The 27848-nt window shown below is 39.5% G+C and overlaps 1 protein-coding gene across 1 annotated transcript in view; it reads right to left on the bottom strand.

Annotated features, from left to right (window-relative positions):
* The window catches only part of ADGRG4 (adhesion G protein-coupled receptor G4), a 118668-nt gene that overhangs the window by 29473 nt on the left and 61347 nt on the right, over window positions 1-27848 (bottom strand). The window contains 4 exon segments of the mRNA XM_052662624.1: window positions 1041-1160; window positions 6873-6901; window positions 6904-6997; window positions 18718-18956. Of these exon segments, the coding sequence (XP_052518584.1) occupies window positions 1041-1160; window positions 6873-6901; window positions 6904-6997; window positions 18718-18956 (482 nt within the window).

The raw sequence follows: 27848 nt of genomic DNA, 5'->3' as shown, positions 1-27848 counted from the left end.
ACTAAGCCAATGAGCCACAACTACTGAGCCTACGCGCTAGAGTCCAAGAGCCAAAACTACTAAGCCCACATAGACCCTGTGCGCCGCGACAGAAGCCACTGCAGTGAGAAGCCCGAGCACCGCCACCAGATAGCAGCACCGCCACCAGATAGCGGCCCCGCCCATCACAACTACAGAAAAGCCCGCACCGCAACAGAGACCCAGCAGAGCCAAAAGTAAAACAAACACATTTTAAAATAAAAAAAGATTAATCCACCTCCTCATCAGGTCTAGTGAGCATTCCTGAAGCCTCACCAGCTCCTGCAACCTCCAAGGAGCTGGATGGCAATTAGAAATTGGTTATTGGGGATGCCTGGAGAGCTGTGGCCGCAGCCAGAATTAAGAGATCTTACCCGTTAAATATATTTCATTTGGTATCTTTTAAAAAGAACTCCTTCTCCCACTCTTCCTTTTTTCCTTCTAGAATTAAGACCTGTGAAAAATATGCTGTACCATATGGTCTTTTAGATTGGCAATGAAGGAAGCTATTAAGACTCCACACTGGACATAGATTAACATCAAAGAATGGAGTAGTAGTTCATTCTAATATCATGGCTAAATTTGAGCATTTAGTAATATATACCTTATGTTATGCCATATGACTATGGTTTTAATTCTTTGGTGATAATTAATACATATTTTAATGCTCTTCATGGAAATTCAAAGGATAAAAATGTTTCACTATGTTGGATTAACTTGCCTTTCTCAAAAATAAATGGAATTAAATATCATTTAGAGTGATGGGAAAACCAAAAGATCCACTTGCCCCCAGTCACTCCCCTGCCAATCTGTCACAGCACTGGAAACCTGCTGCTACTTATCCCTTTGGACTAAGGCGTTATTTCTAAAGTCCCCAATTACAATACACCTCTGCTACCTGGAAGGGAACAATCTTCTTTATATCTTGGAATCACATCTGTTAAGTAGCCAATTATTTTTAACAGGAGAATCAGGAAGGGGATCTGAGGCCTTATATTTTGAGATGAAAATGGATATGGTACCTGGTTTCCTTGAATATGCTGCAGAGTAATAACCACTGGGTCTGCCAAGTTTTGAATGGATATATCAGAAATGCTGGCACTCACGACATATGTGGTTAATGCTTTTGTGATGTTTTTGGTCTGCAGATGAAACATACAAGGAAGAGGAGGTCAGGTCCTACCTTTCTAATTTCTGGCATGTTAATCATCAGTCTAGAATTCTGAAGTACTGCACGCATTAGGTACAGACATGTGGAAAATAAAATCACAAGCTAAGAGGGAACTTTCAGAGATAATTTAGCTCATCTCCTGTCTTCACATCAGGTCTAAATTATACACAGCTGGACCAATTTCCAGCCATATACCCAAATATCTATCCTATGAGCACTGGTTTTGCACCTGCAACAAAGTTCAGCTATTGCTTGCTAGTGAATTCCAGTCTCTGATATGACGCTGCTGCTGCTGCTGCTGCTGCTAAGTCGCTTCAGTCGTGTCTAACTCTGTGCGACCCCATAGATGGCAGCCCACCACGCTCCCCCGTCCCTGGGATTCTCCAGGCAAGAACACTGGAGTAGGTTGACATGACGCAGTTTATCCCAATTCTAACCCTCACCCATCCTCACTTTCTTTGAGAGAGCCTCTCCTTATTGGTGCTTTTGAACTGTGATGTTGGAGAAGACTCTTAAGAGTCCCCTGGACTGCAAGGAGATCCAACCAGTCCATTCTAAAGGAGACCAGTCCTGGGTGTTCATTGGAAGGACTGATGCTAAAGCTGAAACTCCAGTACTTTGGCCACCTCATGCGAAGAGTTGACTCATTGGAAAAGACTCTGATGCTGGGAGGGATTGGGGGCAGGAGGAGAAGGGGACGACAGAGGATAAGATGGCTGGATGGCATCACTGACTCGATGGACATGAGTTTGAGTGAACTCCGGGAGTTGGTGATGGACAGGGAGGCCTGGCATGCTGCAATTCATGGGGCCGCAAAGAGTCGGACACGACTCAGCGACTGAACTGAACTGAACTCCTTATAAGGAACATCAACTCATCGTGGGTTAGTTACAACCTCTTCCTGTTGCATCCTTATTGGCAATGGAAGCTGGTTGATTATCATCCAGCTTGGAACAGTGTCCTCCCAGGACACCATGACCTCTTGAACAGAGGCACTGTGTGTCCTGATGTCCCCCGCATGGTCTAGGACACAACAGGGGTTTTATCTTGTACCTACGGTGAGCCAGTTACTTTGTTAAGGGTGTTTCACGTGCATAATCTTCAGTTCTCACTGGAACAATGTAGGCATTTTTCAGGTATACTGGGGCTTGGGAAGGCTCAAAAGCTTGGACAAAGTCACACAGTTGGTGAATGATAGAGCAGGGATGCATCATAAACATTGGTCTAAAGGAAATGTAGCCATTGAGATGCAGAGCTTGCTAATGCAGAGCCATTGAGCTGGGCCTTGGCCCATGTGCCACAGGCCAAGGCTTTAGGCGGCCAGGCAGCTGGGAAGGAGCTGCTTCTGGGGCTCACCTGCAGAGATGAGAGGTGAGACGGGTACAGGACAGGATAGGGAGGAAGCAAAACTTCTGAGGACTTGCCAAGAAAGCCAAGAAGCGGGGCACCCTGATGATGTCTCATGAAGAACCTGCTGGGCCACTTTTAGAAGATGCCAAGCCCTCAAATTTCCTCAAATTTTCCGAAATCACTGCAGACGGTGACTGCAGCCATGAAATTAAAAGACGCTTGCTCCTTGGAAGAAAAAGCTATGACAAACCTCAACAGTGTATAAAGGTCCATGTAGTCAAAGCTATGGTTTTTCCAGTAGTCATGTATGGATGTGAGAGTTGGACCATAAAGAAGGCTGAGCACTGAAGAATTGATGCTTTTGAACTGTGGTACTGGAGAAGACTCTTGAGAGTCCCTTGGACTGCAAGGAGATCCAACCAGTCAATCCTAAAGGAAATCAACCCTGAATAGTCATTGGAAGGACTGAGGCTGAAACTGAAGCTTCAATACTTTGGCCACCTGATGTGAAAACCTGATTCATTAGAAAAGACCCTGATGCTGGGAAAGATTGAGGGCAGGAGAAGGGGATGACAGAGGATGAGATAGTTGGATGGCATCACCGACTTAATGGACATGAGTTTGAGCAAGCTTCGGGGGATGGTGAAGGACAGGGAAGCCTGGTGTGCTGCAATCCATGGGATTGCAGAGTTGGACACGACTGAGAAACTGAGCAACAAATAATTTCTGAGCCCTTCAGCCACTGATAAATGAGGAATTATGAACACAGCCTGGGGCCCCCTGAGGAAGCTACTCACTTTCTGTTCGTGATCAGCTCTGTTCAACCAAAGCCAGCCTGGTGGGTCAGTGCTTCCCTTCCCAGAGGAATCCCCCTGGGCAGTTCTTATGTAGAGGAGGGTTTGCAGCAAGATCCAGAGGAAAGTGTCCTGGCAGATGGTCAAAAAAAAAAAAAAAAAAAAAAACAAAAGTCCTAGCCCAGGCCCTCTTGTTTCTTGAAAGTCCCTTCCCCTTTCTGGGACACTGGTAACATGAGGGAAGGTGAACCAAATACCTAACATCCTTCCCAACTTAGTCTAAGAGATGTGGTTTTCTGTAGTGAGAAGGCCAAAGGGGGAGAAACACATAGTGACTTGGGACTGAATTAACCTACTTTCTGGCTTTATTTCCTTGACCTACAAAGTGGCAGCCATTCAGGGAAAGGAACTAAACCCTTGCTCACTCTTCTGCCCTTTAGTTCTAGGCTCTGGTTGGACCGATTACCACTTCTGAAGCTTTACAGAAGTGGTTTCCTCTGCCTGAAACACCCCTCCCTCCTTCTCCTCACCCTTTTTAAATCTTCTAGCTGGTACTTGACCTCCATCTCAGCTGACACCTCTCCTACAGAGGCCTTTCCTGAGTCCCCAGACAGCTGGGGTGCTGGGGCTCTGTGCTTCCAGAGCCCCTGGGCCATATTTTACTTGCCTTGGGCTCTGGCCCTCTCCCCAAGAGCCACCACTAGTGGAGGGGTGGAAGAGGAGACACATGTTTTCCAAGAGTGCTGTCTTATTAACAATATGGGGCTTCCCTGATGGCTCAGACAGTAAATATTCTGCCTGCAATGCAGGAGACCCAGGTTTGATCCCTGGGTTGGGAAGATCCCCTGGAGAAGGAAATGGCAACCCACGCCAGTATTCTTGCCTGGAGAATTCCATGGACAGAGGAGAATGGTGGGCTACAGTCCATGGGGTCTCAAAAAGTTGGACATGACTGAGTGACTAACACTTTCACTTAAGGTAATATGTTGTAATGACAGTTAAGGTTTTGACCAAAAGATGTTAGAAGAAGTAGTGTGAAAGCAGAGCTGTGAGACTTGGAACTTGGGCGGAGGAGGGTTTGTAGTTAAATTGTGGCATTTTTTGTATGTGATTACTCCACCAAAATGAGTGGCTCAGGTCCCAGCCTCAGGTCACCCTTTTGCATGTGATAACCCTCCCCCAGCAGCACCACACAATACACATAGTAGGAATTTAATAAATATTGGTTAGTTGAATAAATAACTGGGTGAATAAATGAATAAATTGTGTCACCTCCAGCAGGTCCCTTCCCCTCTCTGGGTCTCAATATCCTCATTGGTAAAATGAGGAGATGGGACAAAATGAATTATAAGGACCCTTCCGGTTCTGAAATTGATGGTAGGTTACTTCCAATCCTTCTTCATCTGCCACTATGACGTCTGAAGGCTAATTTTGGCAAAGATCTTTAATCTTTTTCAGTAGAAGGTGTTAGTGAATAAAAATGACTTATTAGGTGTGAAATTTATGCTAAACAGGTTTATCTTTTATTTTACAAAACAAGCACACCTCTCTGAAGAAGAGAGAAGCTAAGACCAAAATAATGGCATCTAAGGTGACAGAAATTACAAGCTTGCCAAAAGGATCTGAGTGCTATGAATCACATTCTTAATTTTCATTATAATTATTTGTTCATTAACTGGCTTGTCCTGGGTCCAGCTATTTTTCTCCATTAAAAATGCCCAATAAATATATAGCTAGTGAAAGCATGTTGAGTACGTAGCCCTATGCTAGGTGCTGTGAAAATAAAACGTGTCTGAGCCATGACACATGCCACAACCTCCTTGGGAATACCAATCTAGAAACTAGGCAGGAGTGTAACACAAGAATACAAGCAGAGGGTAAGGAAGAGAGCAGAGGTTCATGAACTTTAGGCAAACTTCCTGGGTGGAATTTGAGCTAAGCCCATAGGAACAACTAGAATTTATACAGGGAGGGGAGCAATTACAGAATTCCAGGAGAATAGCATCCTGGAGATATAGCTGGAGATAACGTTATAATGAATTGATATGTAGTATGTTTAAGCTGGCTCAATACAACCGCCTCCAAATAACTGTAGGAATTTAACCATTAGAAATTCATTTGTTTGGATAGTCTCTTTAAAAAATGTGCACACCCAGGCACTAATGCATGAACCTCATAGATACTTGAAGTTTGGAGTCAGACACCCTGGATTTGATTCCTAGCTATGCCACTTCCTAGCTGTGTGACTTTGGGCAAAATTACTTAACCTCTGTGTCTTAGTCTGTTAGGGCTGCCATAACAAAGTCCAGATTACATGGCTTATAAACAACAGAAATTTATTTTTCTCAGTTCTAGAGGCTGCAAGTCCAAGACCGAGGTGCCTACATGGTTGGGTTCTAGTGAAGGCTTGCTTTCTGGTTGACACCTTCTTGCTGTACCTCACACGGTGGAAGGGGTGAGAGAACTCTCTGAGGCTTCTTCCATAAGAGCACCAATCCCATTCATGAGGGCCCCATCCTCATGACATAATCACCACCCAAAGGACTCACCGGGTGATACATCACCTTGGGGGTTAAGATTTCAACACAAGAATTTTGAGAGGATACAAATGTTCATATCAGAGCACTCTTTGAGTCTTGCAGTATAAATACTAACAATTAAGAGTGATCATCAGCAACATCATGCCATCTCTGATTGCTCTCTTTCCAGCAGCTAGATGGAACAGAGCAGACTGAAGAAATGGGCTTTTCATTAGGCAGAGCCCCAAGATAATCAAATAGTAAAATCAATGCAAACACTTACATGGTGTTAATTGTGTACAAGGCACTATTCTAAGCATTTTATATGTATTAAGTCCTTTAATCCTTCAACAGCCCAATGAGGTACTACTATCCTCCTGTTTACATAGGAGGAAACAAAGGCACTGGGAGCTGAAGAACTTGCCCACGAGTTCCCGTGGGTGGACAATGGCACAGCCAGCTTTAAATTCTGCATCTGGCCCCAGGGTCCCTGCTGTTAACCACCACGTCATACTGCCTCTCTGTTTAATAACAGGTGAGGACAGAAGCCCTTAGAGAAGGTTCTGTGGAGGCAGTGGAGAAGAGCAACGATGTCTGCAGGCAAGTGTCCTGCTGGACACCACTCAGCTTCAAATAAATTGGCCTGAGAAATGTGCGTGTTGACTTTGAGGATACAGGGGAGATTTGGGAGGGGAGCACAGATAAACCGAAATGGCATTTCATCAGGAGAACTCGCTGTTCTTTTCTGGTTTTGAAACATCTTGAGGCCCCTGTTTGGTCACCAGATAATCCTTAAGGTCCCTTCCAAAGCTGAGAAGCTGTGAAAATGAAAAACTGAGGAACATCATTAAAGTAGACGTTGATTCATGCTGAGAGCCAGGGGTTGTGCTGAGAGATTTGCAGAATAAATCAGAGAGCATATTTGAGAATAAACAGCACATCATGAAAATAGCAAGAGTTCATAATTACAGTGAGTCACCATATGTCAGTTCATGACAGTTACCAGAGGCAAGAACTTACCTTAAAGAGTGAAGTTTGGCCAAAAAATTAAACAAGATGGTGTGTAAGCTGCTAAGAGGAATTCTCTCCCTCAGCGATTCTCTCCCTCCCCAAACTCTCCCCAGAGGGACCTTGTCTAGGGAAATCTGTCAAGAAAAACCAGGAAATAAAAAACAGAGTCATCATCCATCAGCTTGAGGTCCTCCCCACTTTCTGCCCTAACCCCAGCCTTAGCCCTGGAGGATCTAACAGAGGGCTGAAGGGTGAGAACTAGCTCCACCAGCTATGCAAATCTTTTATTGAGTGGACCAAAAAGCTCCTTCAGGTTTTTGAACAATGTTATTGAAAAGCTTTTGTTGTGGCTGAATGAACATTTTGGCCAACTCAATACATGCACACACTCAGATTACAGGCCAAGATGTGACCCGGGGGGGAACACAGATACCCAGACACACATACACATACACACACGTACACACGACTTTTCCTTTCTTAACCTGTTCTTATTTCTGTCCCTTCGATCTGCTTCCACCTGAGTATTCACAGAGGTGGAAGAGGGATGATAAATAAGATGATTTGCCATAATTCTCAGGAATAAAGGCCCGTCTTCAAAAGCAGGCTACCTTCTCCCTTACAGTTCTGAGAGAGGAAGAAAAAAAAAAAACAGAAAAAAAAAAAACCAACACAGTGACGTTAGGCATTGTCTTACAGTTTATTGAGCAACACTTTCCTTAAAAAGTGGGGCAAGGAAGTGAGGCATTAGGCCTTAGGAATTAGAGGCTCACTATTAGAAGAGTTTGCTGATTTGATTGGTGCATGTGAGCATAGTAAGTCGCTTGAGTCATGGCCGACTCTTCGCAACCCGAAGGACTATAGCCCGCTAGGCTCCTCTTTCCATGGGATTCTCCAGGCAAGAGGACTGGAGTGGGTTGCCATTCCCTTCTCCAGGGGCTCTTCCCAACCCAAGGATCGAACCCAAGGTCTCTAATGTCTCCTGCATAGGCAGACAGGTTCCTAATTACTAGCGCCACCTGGTAATAGTATTTGATAAGTACAGGTATATTTTTGAGAGTGAAAGAGGGCTTTATCAATAATTACACTGGAACTACAGTTGCAAACCTGCACTTTCCCAGGAAAAACAAGGGTATATGAGACCCTTACATGCGTCCTGTCATTGAACCCCCTCTATTGACTCTGAAAGATATGTAATATTATACCAGGAAATGAAGGCTCAGAAAGGTTAAGTGACTTGTCTAGGGTCACACAGCTGGGATGTAGCTGAACGAACATAAATGTAATCTGCACCCACATTCTCCCCATTATCCATTTTGCTTTTCAAGGAACTATTATCTTGCCAGGTATATCATGGGGAGATGAAAGTTTGTAATATTTCTGAAAATGAATTGTAAGCCCAAAAGCCATACGGCTCTTCTCCTGGCACAAATGAACTTTGCTACAGCAATCAAGTACTATGAAGAGGTGATGATTTAGCTTCAACATGTGAGCGATTTTGGTACCAAGAAGTTCACTGGGGTTGCTTGGCTTTTTTCTTGACCAGGGTCTTTAATAGGAAACCCTATATGTAAACAAAATGCAGCGGGAAGACATTTACTTCCAGTACGGTTGAGTAGCTCCAGATGGACTCAGCCTTCCTACACATAACAAGTCTACAGAATACAATGACTTGAAGACACTGGAAAATGAACAAAACCAGGCAGGTTCTGGAGAAGAGTAGACACTTGGAAAAAAGTGGCATCACAAGATGAATTAGCTGTTTTTACAGCTGTTAGCCAGATGGCAGCCTGAAGCAAACACTGTGAAGGACACTCAAAATTCTGATGGAAAACCTTCAGTCTTTGTGGCATGAAGAACCAGAAAACAAAGGTCAAAGTAACTACAGCCCCTGGGAGGTCAAGGGGAGATCTTGTAAGGGAGAGAGCTAGTGATGGGGAGCCAAAATTCTGAGTGTAAACTTAGCCTGACCTCGGAACCACATACATATAGGACAGACTTCAACTAAGGATAAAGGAATTTAACTGACATTTGAGCTGCCATCCAAGAGATGGAATCTAGTTTGACTCCAACCATGTTAATTGTCTGGTATAACAAAAAACAAATAATTTTCAGAGAAATACAGAAAAATCCAGAGTCTCTATAATATACCATTCACAAAAGCCAGGACATAATCCAAAGTTACCCTATATGTTAAGAAAAAATGAAAATGACCCATTTTCAAGTGAAGACAATCAATGGAAATCAATCTTGAGTTTACTCAGATGCTAGAATTAGCAATCAAAGATTTTAAAGTAGTTAGTATAACTATGCTTAAGTGTTTAAGCATAATTTTTGAAATTATGCTAAAAGAGTAAATAACAGAAACAGAAGCAAAAAAGAACAAAATGGAAATTTTAGAACTAAAAATACAATATTGAAATTTTAAAAAATTGCACTCAGTGAACTCAGTAGTAGCATGAAGATGACAGAGGTTAGTGAACTTGAAGAGAAATCAACAGAAATTATACTACCAGAAGACTAAATAGTAAAATGATTGCAAACATGAATACAGTCTCAGGGACCTGTGGGGCAGCATCAAAAAATCTTGCATTCATGTAATCAGAATCTCTAAAGGAGAGGAGAGAGAGAATGGTGAGGAACCAATATTTAGAAAAATAATGGAGGAAATCTCCCCAAATTTGGTGAAAGACATAAATTTACAGATTCAAGAAACTCAGCAAACTTCAGATGGGAAAAATATAAAGAAAAACATGCCTAGGCACATAATAGTCAAATTGCAAAAAAAAAAAAAAAAAAAGAGAGAGAGAGAGAGAAAGAGAAAATATTGAAAGCAAAGAGAGAAAAATGACATATTACACATCATAAATAGAGAAACAAAATTCAAATGATTACTGATTTCTGATCAGAGAACACAGAAGCCAGAATAGAATGGAACAACATCTAAAATGCTGTCAATCCAGAATTCCATAGTAAACAAAAATACCCTTCAAGAATAAAGGCCAAAAAAACAAAACATTTTCAGATAAATGCGAGCCAGGAAAATTCGTCATCATTAGACCATATACTACAAGAAGTGCTAAGTGAATTTCTTCAAATTGAAGGGAAATGTCACGAGACCTTCAGGAAGAAAGGAAGAATATTGAAAATGATAAACATCTCGATAAACATAGAGCTTCCCTGGTGACTCAGATGAGTTTGCCTGCAGTGCAGGAGACCCAAGTTCGAGCACTGAGTCAGGAAGATCTGCTGGAGAAGGGAATGGCAACCCACTCCAGTATTCTTGCCTGCAGAATCCCATGGACAGAGGAAACCGGTGGTTCCATGGGGTCGCAAAGAGTCAGACACAACTGAGCAACTAAAACTTTTACACTTTCCCTGGTGACTCAGACAGTAAAGAATCTGCCTGTAATGCAGGTTCAATCCTTGAGTCAGGAAGATCTCTAGGAGAAAGGAATGGCAACCCACTCCAGTATTCTCGCCTGCAGAATCCCATGGACAGAGGAGCTTGGTGGGCTACAGTCCATAGGGTAACAGAGAGTCAGACATGACTGAAGTGACTGAGCTTGCAAACATAAAAGGCTACTGCCTAGTGGAGTTTCTGATCTTGTTAGTAATAATACATATGACAACTGTAACATAAAAGACAGAGGGTATAGGGACTTCCTTGGCAGTCCAATGGTTAAAACTCTTTGTCTGCTGCAGAGGGTGCAGGTTTGATCCCTGGTCAGGCAACTAAGAGCCAGCATGCCACACAGCCAAAAAGAAAAAAAAAAAAAAACGGAGAGAGTGAGAGAGAAAGTTTCTTGAACTGAATAAAAATGAAAATACAACATATGAATCTAAAAGCATTTTTAAAAAGATAGAGGGTATATATAGATATGTATGGTTAAAGTTTCTACATTTTCCATGAAGTGGTACAATAGTACCTCTAAGTAGACTGCAAAAAATATAAGGATGTATACTGTAATCTCTAGAGCAAACATTAAGAAAATAATGCAAACAGACATAACTAAAGAGGCAGAAAAAATTAAAATTCAATGATAAAAACTATTAAATCAAAAGGAACAAAAACCAGAAGGACAGATGGAAAATAAAATCAAATGGTAGTCTTAAATACAACCATATCAAAAATTATGTTAAATGTTAAAGAAGTACACACTCTATTAAAAGGCAGATATTTTCAGATGGATAAAAAATGAAACACAAACAGTGTGCTATCTGCTGCTGCTGCTAAGTCGCCTCAGTCATGTCCGACTCTGTGCGACCCCATAGACGGCAGCCCACCAGGCTCCCCCCTCCCTGGGATTCTCCAGGCAAGAGTACTGGAGTGGGGTACCATTATGCTATGTATAAGTGCACAAATACAAAGTAAGTGGTTGAAAATACATATTATATATGTATACATACAGTAAGTATAAGAAAGCTAGAATGACTATACTAAAACCACTTAAATAGATTACAAGACAAAGAGTATTATCTGAAAAAGAAAGGCTATTTCATAATGATAAACAGGTTAGGATTAGAGGTATAATCAGGAAGACATGACAACATAAATGTATATTCACTTCATAAACAAAGTAAAATTTGATGCAACTAAAGGGATAAATACACAATTTCACAATCCAAGTTAGAGATCTTAGCACCCCTTTAAACTAGGAAACAACTAAGAAAAAATCAGTAAAGATGTAAATGATCTGAACACTATCAACCACCTTGAGATCTAATTGATATTTACAGTACAGCATATTCAACAACTGTAGAATGCACATTTTTTCCAGTGCACATGAAGCACCAAGGTTTTCAAGTGTATGAAACACCAAAATAGATCATACACTGGGATATAAATCAAATGTCCATAAATTTAAATGGATTGAAGTTATACTGAATATATTCTGTAACCAAAATGAAATAAACATGAAATCAATAGCAATAATATTCTTAGATATATCCCAAATATTTGGGACTTAAAGAATACACTCTTGGGACTTCCCTGGTGGTCTAGTGGTTAAGACTTTGCCTTCCAATGCAGGGGGTGCAGGTTTGATCTCTGGTCCAGGAGCTAAGATCCCACATGCCTCATGGCCAAAAAACCAAAACATAAAGCGGAAGCAATATTGTAACAAATTCATTGAAGGCTTTTAAAAAATGGTCCACATCCAAAAAATCTTTAAAAAATAAACAAAAGAATACACTCCTGAATAATTCATGGATCAAAGAAGAAAGTAGGAAATATTTTGAACTGCTGATGACAAAAATACAACATATCAAAATTTGCGGACTACAACTTAAAGCAGTACACAGAAAGATATTTATAGCTTTTTATGACTACATTATTAATAGAAAAGAAGAAAGGTCTGAAGTCAGTGGTCTATGGATCTACCTTAAGAAGCTAAATAAGGAAGAACAAGGTAAACGCACAATAAATACAAGGAAGGAAATATTACTAATAAAGATAGCAAGAGCAAGCAAAGTTATTTCAGTTATGTTTGACTCTTTGCAACCACATGGACTACAACCCACCAGGCTCCTCGGTCCATGGGATTTTCCAAGAGGGAATAACGGAGTGGGTTGCCTTGCCCTCCTCCAGGGGATCTTCCCAACCCAGGGATCAAACCTGCATCTCCTGTGGCTCTTGCATTGCAGGCAGATTCTTTATCACAAAAAATTAACAAAGCCAAAAATTGGTTCTTGGAAAGGATCAACAAACTTGAAAATATCCCTAGTTATACTGATCAAGAAAAAAAGAGCTAGAAAAGAAAATTATCAATATCAAAAATGAAAGAGGTATTATCACTATAGATCAGAGACTGACAAACTGGTCAGCAGGGCAAATCACATCAAGGGCCTATTTGGTAGGTCTAAATATGGCTTTTATATTTCATATTTTAAACGGTGTGAAAAAGAAAGAAGGAAGGAAGAAGGGAAGAAAGGAAGCAAGCAAAGAAAAAAATGTGCAGCAGAGGGAGACCATTTACAGCTTAAAAATCCTAAAGTATTTACTATCTTCCTTTTACAGAAAAGTTTGGCTGACCACTCATAAATGTTATAGATGTTAAGAAATAATAGGAATGTTATGCACAACTTCTGCCAATAAACTTGAAAAGCTAACTGAAATAAATTCTTAGAAGAATATAACTAACCAAAACAGACACGAGATGAATCAGAACATCCATTTAACAAATTGGATTTGGTATCACAATACTTCCCATAAAGAAATTTCAGACCCAGAAAGTTTCCTAGTGAGCCCTATCAAGCATTTAATGAAAAAATAACACCAATGTCACACAAACTCTTTAAGAGTTTTATAAAGTTGGCAAAACACCAACCCAAAGTCTGATAAAGAAACTAGGGGGAAAAAAAACTTTCAGGAGTGGACTTCCCCAGTGGCTCAGTGATAAAGAATCTGCCTGCCAATGCAAAAGATGCGGGTTTGATCCCTGATCTGGGAAGATTGCACATGCCTTGGAGCAACTAAACCAGTGGGCCACAATACTGAGCCTGTGCTGCAGAGCCCGTGCTCTGCAATGAGAAGTCACCACAATGAGAAGCCTGCACATCGCAACTAGAGAAAAGTCAGTGTAGACCCTAAGACCCAGTCCAGCCATAAACAAAGAAATTATTTCAAACCTACATCCTTCATGAACATAAGTGCTAAAATACTTAACAAAATATTATCACTGTATAAAAATGATAATACATCATAACCACTAGGGTTTCTTCCAAAAATGCAAAGATTGGTTTAACATCCTAAAATCAATGTAGTTTACCATATTAGATAATGGACAAAAGCCAAATGATGATTTCAAGAGACACAGAAAAAGCATTTAACAAAATTCAACAACCACCCACAGTAAAAATTTTCAGCAAACAAGGAACAGAAGAAAACTTCCTTAATCAAATAAAGGGTATCTAAAACACAAAACAAAAACATGGCTAATATCATAGTAATAGTAAAATAGTGAATACTTCTCTCCTGATATCAAGACAATATGTTCACTTTCACCACTTAGTCAACATTTTATTGCAAGTACTAATATCAAAATAAGTTCAAAAGAAGGAAAAAAAGGAATAAAAATTAATGAGAAAGATGGCTAACGACACTATTTTCAGATGGCATTACATAGAAAGGCCCAAATAATCTCTAAAACAACTACTACAGCTAATAAGTGAGTTTAGCAAGTTCATAGGATACAAAATTTAGATGTATGATAGATGGATGGATAGATAATGAGAGAATGGTGATAGATATAGCTTATCAATTTTATTTTAAAATACTTGTAGCAGATAATTGCAAAATTTAATTTTAAATTTAAAAATAATTTCACTTGTACTAAGTCAGAAAAAGAAAGACAAATACCATACAATATTGCTTATATGTAGAATCCAAAATAGGACACAAATGAACCCATTTATCAAACAAAGCATCATGGACATAGAGAGTAGACTGGTTGTTGTCAAGGGGGATGCAGTTGGGTGAGGGTTTGATTTGATGTAAATAGGTATATACAGAATGGATAAACAACAAGGTCCCACTGTGTAGCACAGACAATTGTATTAAATATCCTGTGATAACCATAATGGAAAAGAACATGAAAAATAATGTACATATATATAGAGAGATATAACTGAATTGTTTTGCTGTATAGCAGTAATTAACACATTGTAAGTGGATGTGAGAGTTGGACTATAAAGAAAGCTGAGCACCGAAGAATAGATGCTTTTGAACTGTGGTGCTGGAGAAGACTCTTGAGAGTCTCTTGGACTGCAAGGAGATCCAACCAGTCTATCATAAAGGAGATCAATCCTGAGTGTTCATTGGAAGGACTGATGTTGAAGTTGAAACTCCGATACTTTGGACACCTGATATAAAGAGCTGACTCATTTGAAAAGACTCTGATGCTGGGAAAAATTGAAGGCAGGAGGAGAAGGGGACGACAGAGGATGAGATGGTTGGATGGCATCACCGACTCAATGGACATGAGTTTGGGTAAACTCCAGGAGTTGGTGATGGACAGGGAGGCCTGGTGTGCTGCGGTTCATAGAGTTGCAAAGAGTTGGACACCACTGAGTGACTGAAATGAACTGAATTCAACTATACATCAATTAAAAAATTTTTAATTCCATTTGCACCTGTATCAAAAAAAATACTTAAGATGAATTTAACAAAAGATAGGCAATACCTCTCCATTTAGCACTCGTGGCCAACTCATGTCGATGTATGGCCAAAACCACCACAATATTGTAAAGTAGTTAGCCTCCAATTAAAATAAAAAATTCAGTTAAAAAAGAAAAATAAATAAATAAAAGGAAAAAAAAGCATTGCTGAGAGAAATAAAAATAGACCTGAATAAATGTTCCTGGATAAATATTACAAGATTCAATATTACTAAGCAATCAATTCTCCCAAAATTGTGCAATCCAAATTATAATCTTGGCAAGGTTTTTTTCTACAAATTGACAAGCACATTTGAAAATTCACATGGACATACAAAAGGCTTGGAATAACCACAGCAATTTTGAAAAAAAAAAAAAAAGTTGAAGGACTCCCACTACCTGATTCAAGACTATAGAAATAAAGATATGTGATATATATTTTTTTCACAAAAAATCAATAGAGCTGAACAGAAAGCTCAAAAATAAACCTACACAAGGAATTCCATGGAAGTCCAGTGGTTAGGACTCTGTGCTCTCACTACCAAGGGCCCATGTTGGGGAACTAAGATTCCACAAGCCATGCAGTGGGGTCAAAAAAGAATTTTTTAAAAAAATAGACCTACACTTACATGAGTATTTGATATTTTGTCAAAGGTGCCAAAGCAATCTATGGAGAAAGGAAAATCTTCAATAAATGATGCTGGAATAACTGGATTTCTAAATGGAACAAAATTAACTCCAAACCACACACCATACCACGCCTCATACCATGCAAAAATTAAGTTCAATTAATTAGGATTATCATCCTAAATGTAAAAACTGAAACCATAGATCTTTTAAAGGAAAGAGTATCTTCATGATCTGTTGATAGGCAAAGATTTCTTAAACAAGTTATATATTGTTATTCATAAAAGAAAATAAAAACTGATGAATTATACCTCACCAAAATTACAACTTCATCTCATCAAAAGACACCACTTATCTAATAGATAAACCACATAGAAAATATTTTCAAAACATGTATCTGACTTATATCCAGAGGTTGTAAAAAAAAAAAAAAGTACTTTCAACTCAATAAGAAGAAGACAAACAATTCAATTGAAAAATGGGCAAAAATTTTAACAGATATTTTACCAAAGATATAGAAAAGGCCAATACAAAAATGAAAAATCGCTCCATATCCTTAACCACTTTAAAAAGGAGTATGGTTGGTTCTTACAAATTTAAACTTATGACTTATGAACCAGCAATTCCATTCATAGGTATCTACTCAGTTCAGTTCAGTTCAGTTGCTGAGTCATGTCCAACTCTTTGTGACCCCATGAACCACAGCACTCCAGGCCTCCCTGTCCATCACCAACTCCCAGAGTTTACCCAAACACATGTCCATTGAGTCGGTGATGCCATCTCATCCTCTGTCATCCCCTTCTCCTCCTGCTTTCAATCTTTCCCAGCATCAAGGTCTTTTCAAATGAGTCAGCTCTTCACATCAGGTGGCCAAAGTATTGGAGTTTCAGCTTCAACATCAGTCTTTCCAATGAACACCTAGGACCAATCTCCTTATTCAAGATAAATGAAAATATATATCCACACAAGGACTTTTACCTAAATCTTCAATGCATCACTAAACATAATAGCCCCAAACTAGAAACAATCCAAACAATCTGTGATATATCCATACAATGGAATATTACTCAGCAATAAAATGAATAAACTACAAAAACAGAAGAATGAATCTCAAAAAAAAATCCTACTGTAGTACATAGAAGAAGGCTTATATAAGACAGTACATATCATATAATTCATTTATAGAAAGTTCTAGAACAGGCAAAACTATGGTTAAAAAAAAAATCAGAACAGTGATAGGCAGCAGAGGTAGCAGTCACAGGGATTGATGGGAATGGCCACAGGAAGACTCAAGAGTGATAGCAGTGTTTTATATCTTGACAGGGGTTTGAGTTACATAGATACACACATTTGTTGAAAATCAGAGAAAGTATACTTCAAATTTATGCTTTCCCCATATGCAAACTTCATAATTTTTTAAACTATAAATTTAAAAAGACTGCTCTCCCAAACTTTTCTGAGCCAGGGTTGGTGGACAAATGAGGTAGTGTGGAGTAGAGAAAAGGGTTCAGACTTTAAAGCCAGCCAGACATAAATTTGACTTCTAGCTCAGCCATTAGGCTGTGTGTCTTTGGGCAAATTAATTTCTCTGTTTCCTTATGTGTGCAGATGAAATAGTAGCACAATGCCCAACATACAGTAAGTGCTCCATAAATGGTTTGTGATAGTTGCTCAGTTATGTCCGACTCTTTGTGACCCCATGGACTACACCCGCCAGGCTCCTCCATCTACTGGCTTTCTCAGGCAAGAATACTGGAGTGGGTTGCCATTTCCTTCTTCAGGGGATCTTCTGGATCCAGGGATTGATCCCAGGTCTCCTCCATCACAGGCGGATTCTGTATCCACTGAGCCACCATAAATGGTAGTTATTGATAAACTGACATTTGAGATGATTTGGGGTCACAGGGCCAAAAGAGGTATTATTGCATACCTCATGGACACTGTTTCAACCAAGCTATTGGCCTACTAAGGGTTATACATGAATCTTCCCAGGGATATTTGTATTTTCCTAAGGCTCCATGAAGAGGAACTAAAAAACCTATTGATGAAAGTGAAAGTGGAGAGTGAAAAAGGTGGCTTAAAGCTCAACATTCAGAAAATGAACATCATGGCATCTGGTCCCATCACTTCATGGGAAATAGATGGGGAAACAGTGGAAACAGTGTCAGATTTTTTTGGGGGGGGGGCTCCAAAATCACTGCAGATGGTGACTGCAGCCATGAAATTAAAAGACGCTTACTCCTTGGAAGGAAAGTTATGACCAACCTAGATAGCATGTTGAAAAGCAGAGACATTACTTTGTCAACAAAGCAGAGACATTACTTTGCCGTCTAGTCAAGGCTATGGTTTTTCCAGTGGTCATGTATGGATGTGGAGTTGGACTGTGAAGAAGGCTGAGAGCTGAAGAATTGATGCTTTTGAACTGTGGTGTTGGAGAAGACTCTTGAGAGTCCCTTGGACTGAAGGAGATCAACACTGGGATTTCTTTGGAAGGAATGATGCTAAAGCTGAAGCTCCAGTACTTTGGCTACCTGATGTGAACAGCCAACTCAATGGAAAAAACCCTGATGCTTGGAAAGATTGAGGGCAGGAAGGAGAAGGGGGTGACAGAGAATGAGATGGTTGGATGGCATTACCGACTCGATGGACATGAGTTTGAGCAAACTCTGGGGGATAGTGCAGGACAGGGAAGCCTGGTGTGCTATAGCCTATGGGGTCACAAAGAGTGGGACACGACACAGGGAATAATTAGTGTCCTCAAGTTTTTTGCTTGAACCTTGGGTGGATGCATTATGTAGAAATGGGGAACATTGGGGGAACACCAGGAAATAGATTTAACGTTTGACTTGGGGTAACTATTTATTTGGAAAGTTGCTGTCATTAAGGTTCAGTTAGAATTTGAATGCATTCTTTTGCAATTGGGATTCCAAGAGGATGACCCCCGGCTTGTTGTGCTCACAAAGCATTCAATGCATAGCTACTTGACCTTTAGTACAGGCAATGCCTGTATGCAAAGGAATTAACCGTATATATTGTAAATATTTTGAAATAACTTATTTTACTAAAGTACTAGTACTTATTCATTGTTTACTTCATGCGGATCAGATGCTAAATGATTTTGCTTTCCCAAAGCAGCACTGATAGCAGCACTGATTATTTGTAATATAGTCTGGGTTAGGTTCATACTTATCTCATCACATTGTGAAATATCAGATACTTTCGAAACAATAATCTTTGTCTCTTCTTCATCCAGAAGAGGGGATTCATTGATTAAATTTAAAATATGCTCTGCAACATCATTCACATTTTCTGGGGAAAGAAAAGTGAAATATAAAAGCTGCTGCATTACCTAGTGTTGGGCCATGCTTGACTGCTTCTTTCCCTTTAAAAAGTAAAGGCAGTAAAATGGAAACAATTACCAAGTTAACAAAATTTGTGAAGGGAACACTGGACTTCAATTTCTACAACTGATGGAGTCCCAGAAAGTAGCACATAAGTCAAATTTTTATTCACTGAATCCTTTTTAAAATACTCCCCCAGGGAAACCTTTCTTGTCACTAAAGATTATCTTGCAATTAGATTCTAATTAAGTTAAGACTTTTGAGTATTGGATTGAGTTAAGTAGATCCCATCTGTACTCAAATATCACACTCACTCTATGCTTTCATAATCAAGGATGGTGATTATGTTGTTCTGTCAAGAACTAGCAACATGCAGAACAAAAGCAGATAATGGACCACATAACAATAAAGAGCACTTCAGGTTTTTCTAGAGAGTAAGAACAATAGATATTAATTCACCTACTTTTTTCTTCATTTTTTATTATGGAAATTTTTAAATATGCACAAAAGTAGAAAGAATAGTATAATGAATCTCAGTGTACCTCATGAATCACCTAGCTTCAACAAGTGTCAATGAAGAGCTCATCTTATTTTATCTACAATTCCGCCTACCTTCTCCCAATCCCAGATTATTTTAAAGCAACCCCCAGACATCATATCATTTCATCCATGAACACTTCAGAATGCATCTCTAAAACAAAGGACTACAGTTATCCTCCAATTAAAAATAAAAAATAATAAAATAAAAAATGTTGCCAGAACCACAATACCAGCATATCTTTAAAAAGTTTATAATAATATTATCAAATATCCAGTCAGTGTTCAAAAGTCCTCATGTCTCGTAAGTGCTTTTTAAAAGTAATTTTTTGTTGGGATCATCACTCACTGTTAAGCAGCTTTATTAGACAAATACAAAACTAGGCTTTAGTTTGATATAACCTATATGAAGCAGTATTCTTGTCTAGGACAGAGGAACTTGACAGGCTATAGCCCAAGGGCTCGTAAGAATCGGACACGACTTAGCAACTAAAGAGAGAGAGAGATGAAGCTGGGCTCCCTTGTGGCGCCCTCCCAGCTTAGAACACTCACATTCAAATCCAGTAACCAAAATATAATGGAAAATAATTGAAAAATAATGTGAAAGTCAACAATAAACTATTTTTGAGAAATTTCTTTTAAAAACAAAAATGCAGTCTGTTGAGAAAAATTCCAGAGAGAGATTACATTCTTAACACACTTAACCCGAGTTACATTACAAATGACCAACTCTTTCTCTCACTGTTTCTCTCTTTGCATCCTCCACAGTTGGCAGCATCTCTCCAAACCTCACTCTCCTACCCCAAGCACCCCACAACTTTATCCCCAACATAGCTTACAAAGGCCATTTTTTCCTTTCCCCCATTTTCCTCATTTCTTGCTTTAATCTCTGTCTGTCTGTCTCTCTCTCTTTAGCCTGTTCTTATCAACATAAATTAAATAGTCTTAACTGCTGCTGCTGTTGCTGCTAAGTTGCTTCAGTCGTGTCCGACTCTGTGCGACCCCATAGACGGCAGCCCACCAGGCTCCCCCGTCCCTGGGATTCTCCAGGCAAGAACACTGGAGTGGGTTGCCATTTCCTTCTCCAATGCATGAAAGTGGAAAGTGAAAGTGAAGTCGCTCAGTCGTGTCCGACTCCTAGCAACCCCAGGGACTGCAGCCTTCCAGGCTCCTCCATCCATGGGATTTTCCAGGCAAGAGTACTGGAGTGGGGTGCCATTGCCTTCTCCGAATCTTAACTGAGATCCTCTCAATTGTCTCTCTTTAACCATTACTCCAGTCTGTCCAGCAATGGCAGAAAAATAGAGCATGCTCAGTCACAGATGTTTCTACTGCTCTTATTAAATTGTCCAGGCTTTGTTGTAAATGGGAGCTGCCTCCCTGGGTCATTATTCTTTGTGTTTCAGTGATGGGACTTCACTTCATGCACTCCCTGCTGTGGCCAAATGAAAGTAAACAATAGGCCAATGGGAGACTATTATATATTGTGGAAAGTAACTACAGACTTTTCACTGGGGGTTGTATGGTTTTTAAGCAAAATTCAAGACAAATTACATGCATTGTATAAAAATTCTAAGTTCCCAAGCAAAAGCAATAAAAGGAATCCTATTAGCTGTAGAATAAATAACCTCCAATGCTTGAAGTAGTTAAAATTAATCTGCCAGTAATTACAATAATGAAAAGAGTAACATCAGTTATTCATTGAGTAACTTCTGTAAGCCAGTGTTCTAGTTATCTACTGCTGCAGAACAAACAACCCCAAAACTCAATGACTTAAAACAACAGTTTATTGTTATCTCTCATTGTTCTCTGTGTTGATAAACCTCAGGTGAGCACTTCTGATTTGGAGTCTCTCATGTAGGTGCAGTCAGATGACAGGTGGGACTGGGGTCATCTGAAGATTAGACTGGACTGGACGTCCAAGATGGCTCCCTCACATGCCTGGCAGTTGAGGCTACCATGGACTGGTCAGTTGAGGTTGTTGCCTCTTGAGTCAGTTGAGACTCCTCCCTATACATGACCTCTGCTGCTGGCTTAGGCTCAGTGCTACACTGGATCTGGTTTATGGTGTACTGGAGCCAGCTTGTGTCAACTACTGAGAACCAATTGTTACATTTTCAGGAATTTTGTGAGCCATTTTTAAAAGTTAAATTACATAAACTTACAATTAAATAAAGCATATTACAAATAATAGTGATAATCAGAACTCATTACTTCCTAATTATTTTATTGCATTTTATTTATTATTTTTAAATATAAATTTATTTATTTTAATTGGAGGTTAATCACTTTACAATATTTTATTGGTTTTACCATACATCAACATGTATCCGCCACAGGTATACATGTGTTCCCCAGCCTGAACCCCCCTCCCTCCTCCCTCCCCGTACCATCCCTCTGGGTCGTCTCAGTGCACCAGCCCCAAGCATCCAATATCATGCATCGAACCTGGACTGGTGACTCGTTTCATATATGATATTATACATGTTTCAATGCCATTCTCCCAAATCATCCCACCCTCGCCCTCTCCCACAGAGTCCAAAAGACTGTTCTATACATCTGTGTCTCTTTGCTGTCTTGCATACAGGGTAATCGTTACCATCTTTCTAAATTCCATATATATGCGTTAGTATACTACATTGGTGTTTTTCTTTCTGGCTTACTTCACTCTGTATAATCGGCTCCAGTTTCATCCACCTCATTAGAACTGATTCAAATGTATTCTTTTTAATGGCTGAGTAATACTCCATTGTGTATATGTACCACAGCTTTCTTATCCATTCATCTGCTGATGGACATCTAGGTTGCTTCCATGTCCTGGCTATTATAAACAGTGCTGCGATGACCATTGGTGGTACACGTGTCTCTTTCAATTCTGGTTTCCTCAGTGTGTATGCCCAGCATATTTTACTGCATTTTAATAATCTATGTGATTGTTCACATCTGCTGTGTTTATGCATCTCTTACCAACTTTATGTTCAGTGCTATATGTTGTAGTTTGTGTTCAGCCTTGGGAGGAGTATTACAGCAAAGAAATCAGCAAATGCTACAAATTTATTACTTTTTCCCCATAGGACCTGCCATTAAACATTTTCCAGCACACCACTGTTTGGGTTTTTGGAGTCTGGGTTCTGAGAGGATGAGAATGTACCAATAGAAAGGAAGAAGAAGATTCCAGTCTTCTTAAAAGTTAGTTCCATAAATGGCGCAGTAGTAACTACTGCCCAATTCTATTGGGTTAAGCAGTCACAAGCTAGCTCTGATTCTACCCTCAGTTGACAAGGAGGGAATGAATTGATGGTGGCTACTTTGGAGACAAGATACCATAGCAGGGCCGTATACATACATTTCTTTTCATCTCATCATCACCTTAAACCTATGTGGTGGGTACTAATATTATGTCTTTTATATAGATTAAGAAATTAAGACACAGAGATTCTAACCCAGATTTTAAACCAGGCCTGCTTGATTCCAAAGCTAGTGTTCTTCAATATCATTTCCTACTACAGCATTTGTGCCTTTGTCCCTTTTCTCCATGGTGTTGGGGTTGGAGCAGCTGTACTTTGCAGGCCTTCTCCCTGACATCCTGAGAATTACATCATCCTCTGTCAATCACATACTCTTCTACCCTGATGGTGGAATGAACACAGACAGGAGACAGATTTGTGAAAAGTTCTAGCAAACTTCAGAGAGTGATGCAGCCTCAACATCATAGAGGTAACAAAAATTCAACACAACGAAGAATCTACAGAACTTTGAAATAAGGGTGGCTTTTCTACCTGTGATAATAAGGAGTTTTGTGAATTGAGAATTTAAGTGGGGAAATGATGAGTTTTCTCCAATCAAGATATCTCACACTTGTCAGCAAGATTGAAAGCTAAAGAAAAATTGTTTCAACGTGAATGCATTTTTCTTTCCTTTACTGTACTCATTTGTCATTAAGCTTCTACCTTACAAGGTGAAGCATTCCTCCAAAGCTAATAAATTTGATAGTTTATTTTTCAGTCATATACATTATAGTTACCCTCTCACTCTTCTGTTTCTCTGCAGATTTTTTTAAATAAAGTGACTTCTGACAGTTAATTTTCTAAAAATCCCAATCCAACGCCATGCTCTTGTTGTTGTTATGGTTGTTTGTTAACTTTTTCTTCCACAGAGAAAATTCTATTAGCATGTCTAAGAAAAATGTGTTACTGAGAAGGAGGGAGGCCACCACGAAACACAGACCTGTCTATCTTGCCACCCACTCACTTCAAGCTGCAACACTCTCTCTTGCCCGGACTCATGATTTCAGATCCAGAAACCATCAGAGATGTGCTTGCTTTTCTAATTCCTCTAGGTATTCCTTGGCAAGGATCTTGAATTTAAATCTTCTGCAAAAAGACAAAACTCGGAAGTTCACTGCCTCAGGGCTCTTCCCTGGCCCTTTTGCAGGGTACTGGAATGCCTACATCTCAATTTCTAACTCTTCATCATGGGAGGAAACCACTGTATGCAGTAGAAATTTCTAACTCTTCATCATGGGAGGAAACCACTGTATGCAGTAGAGCAATGCCTGACAGGATGTGCATAAACCGAAATTCTGTGTAGAAAGTTTATGCATAATTTAAAAAACACTGACAAGCAGAGGCAGGACTTTCAGGATAGTGTAGTAAGGAGAGGCAAAGGGAAACATTCACCAAGAGAGATCTCTGATGCAGGTCAACGTTAGCTAAGATAATCATTCAAAGTCCCTGGAGATTGATGGGAGATCTTACAGCAGACTGACAAGCATTTATTGAAGAAAATCTACAGAAATTTGTCAAGTGCAGTGGCGGGCCATGGCGTCTGAGCTAGGAACTGCACCCATCCTCTACAGATCTGCCTTGCGAAAGAATTGTTTCGCTGGGCTAGGCAGCTGAGTGGCACTTACCATCTCCCCCAGGTCCCTGAGATGGAAGAACTGTTCTGAGTGGATTTGATGGCAAGTGAACGTTTGCAGTTCCCACCTTTCCAACTCTGAGCTGTTGAAGATCCATACTAGACAGTGGCAGCAGCTGAGTGTCAGCAATAAGTCCCTTTTGTCCCCAAGTGCACACACACAGCTCCTGTTGCATAGGGAAGACCCTAGTGAAGTACCTGGTGAAGGGCATGTTCACCACCACCACCATCCCCAAGCTCTTGCCCCATACGACAGATATTTTGCCCAGAGGAGGATAGAAGAAAGCCTCAAAGATTGGTAGTACTCTTCTCTTAACAAGGGCACAGACTTTAATTGGGTCAAACTGTGGAGCAATTTATACCCTAGGGTTTTGTAAAAAATGGCAGAGCAATCAACTATCAACTAGGATGTTAACAACTGGCTGTGATATCAACAGAGGAAGGCCAGCCAGAAGCTTAGTGGGGAAATCAGAGAAATAGAGAGAACTCAGCTAGAGCCACAGTTGTTGCTAGTGCTCAAGGAAAATGTGTACATCTCCAAGGCTTCATCTTAAGGAGCAGCATCAAAGGATGTACACTGCAGGGGAAACAGACTTCACCAAACTGGTCTAATCAATGACATTTTTTACGGAGATAGAGTAAACAATTCTAAAATTCATACAGAAGCACAAAAAAACCCTGAACAGCCAAATTGACCTAGAGAAAGTAGATCAAAGGCATTGCACTCCTTGATGTAAAAATATATTAAAAAGTTACAGTAATCAAAACAGTATGAAGTTCATACGAAAACAGGCATATAAATCAATGGAATAGAATAGAAAGCCCAGAAATAAATCCATATATCAACTGACATTCAGCAAGGATGCCAAGAATATACAGTGACATTCAACAAGGATGCCAAGAATATTCAATGGGTGAACAGAGTCTCTCCAACAAATGGAAAACTGGATATCCACATACAAAAGAATGAAATTGGACCTTTATCTTATACCACACACAAAAATCAACTCTAAGTGGATTTAAGACTTAAAACTTTAAAACTCCTAGAAGAAAACATAAGATAAAACTTCATGATATTGATCTTGGCAATGATTTCATGGATGTGACACCAAATGCATGGATGAGAAAACCAAAAGTAAGCAAGTTGGACTACATCAAACTAAAAGCTTCTCACAGCAAAGGAAATAATCAACAGAGTGAAAAGACAACCTACAGAAGGGAGAGAATATTTGCAAACCATATATTTGATAAGGGGTTAATTTTCAAAATATACAAATAACTCCGACCACTCAATAGAAGAAATCCCACAGAACCCAATTTAAAAATAGGGTAAGAACTTGAGCAGACACTTCTCAAAAGAAGATATACAAAAGGCCAATGGTATGTGAAAAGGTGCTCAACAGCACTAATCATCAAGGAAATGCAAATCAAAACCACAATGAGATGGTAACTATTAAAAATAAATAGATAACAAGTGTTGGCAAGGGTGTGGAGAAAAGGGTACCTTTTATACACTGTTTATGTAAATGTAAACTGCTGCAGCCACTGTGGAAAATAATAAAAAGTTAAACATAGAATGATCCAGCAATACCACTTGTGAGTATATATCCAAAGGATATAAAATTATTATCTCAAAGAGATATCTGCACTTCCTTGTTCATTGCAGCATCATTCACAATAGCAAATATTTGAGAATAACCTAAGAGTCTGTAGAGAGGTAATTGAATAAATAAAATTTTATTATACATATATATGTACACATACATACAAAATGGAATATTATCCAACTGACAGATCAAATCCACGTCTCTTATATCTCCTGCATTGGCAGGTGATTCCACCTGAGATATCTGGTTTTCTTTAATTAATAGTGATCTTTTGATGTTCCGACTACCTGGTCTTTGATGTTAAAAACGCCTATATATCCTGGCTCCTCCCTTACCTCTTTGGAAACAGTCTCTGAGATGCTGTGTCCTGGATTTAATTCCTCAGTTTTACCCATGGAATAAAGCATAATTCTCAACAAAAAAAAAAAAAAAAAAAAAAAGAAGGAAATCCTGTCATCTGCAGCAACACGGATGAAACAGAAGGGTATAATGCTAAGTGAAATAAGCCAGACTCAGAAAGATCAATATGCATGATCTCACTTATATGTGGAATCTAAAATAGTCAAACTTACAGAAGCACAGAATAAAATGGTGATTACCAGGGGTTCTCGGAGAAGGCAATGGCACCCCGCTCCAGTACTCTTGCCTGGAAAATCCCATGGATGGAGGAGCATGAAAGGCTGCAGTCCATAGTTTCGCCGAGGGTCAGACATGACTGAACGACTTCACTTTCACTTTTCACTTTCATGCATTGGAGAAGGAAATGGCAACCCACTCCAGTGTTCTTGCCTGGAGAATCCCAGGGACGGGGGAGCCTGGTGGGCTGCCGTCTATGGGACTAGGGTCACAGAGAGTCGGGACACGACTGAAGTGACTTAGCAGTAGCAGGGGTTAGAGAAGAGGGAAGTGGGGAGTTACTAATCAACAGGCATAAACATTCAGTTAAGCAAGATGACTAAGTTCTAGATATCTGCTATAAAACATTGTGTCAGCTGTCAATAGTAATGCATTGTACATTTTAAAATTGTCAAGAAAGTAGGTCTCAAGTAAAGTGTTCTTACAACAATAAAATTAAATTAGAAGAAAGAAAGTAGATTGGACTAGGGGAAAGAGGGAATGGAGAGTGATTGCTAACATGTATGGCGTTTCGTTTAGGAGTGATTAGAATGTTCTGGAATTAGTGGTGATGGTTGCACAATCTAGTGAATACACTAAAAATTAGGAACTGTACACATTACATGGCTGAATTTTATGTCAATATCTCCATAATTTTTTAAATTACATTGAGATTAACTTATCAAATCACAAATATCCGAAAACCTGATAACATGCTGTGTTGATCTGAAAATGTTCAGAAACAGGCACTTTCACACCTTGCAAGTGGGAGTATAAGTTGGTGCAACTTTTACAGAGAGCATTTTGATATCATGAAAAGTATGATTGATTTGAAAAGATACATGCAAAAAAAGAAAAGAAAAGATACATGCAGCCCAATGTTCATAGCACTATTTGTAATAACCTATACATGGAAGCAATGTAAATATTCATTGACAGATGAATGGATAAAGAAGATGTGGTATATATATGTGGAGTATTACTTAGCCATAAAACAGAACGAAATAATGCCATTAGCAGCAGCATGGGTGGACCTACAAGTTATCATACTAAGCTAAGTAGTTCAAAGACAGATATCATATGATATCACTCGCATGTGGAATCTAAAATATGAGAGAAGTGAACTTATTTACAAAGCAGAAACAGACTTGGAGACAAAACAAATTTATGGTTACCAAAGG

This window comes from Budorcas taxicolor, chromosome X (assembly GCF_023091745.1).
Source record: "Budorcas taxicolor isolate Tak-1 chromosome X, Takin1.1, whole genome shotgun sequence".
NCBI classification, from domain to species: Eukaryota; Metazoa; Chordata; class Mammalia; order Artiodactyla; family Bovidae; genus Budorcas; species Budorcas taxicolor.
Note: the sequence above shows the minus strand (reverse complement) of the source record. Positions and strands in the feature narration are given on the sequence as shown.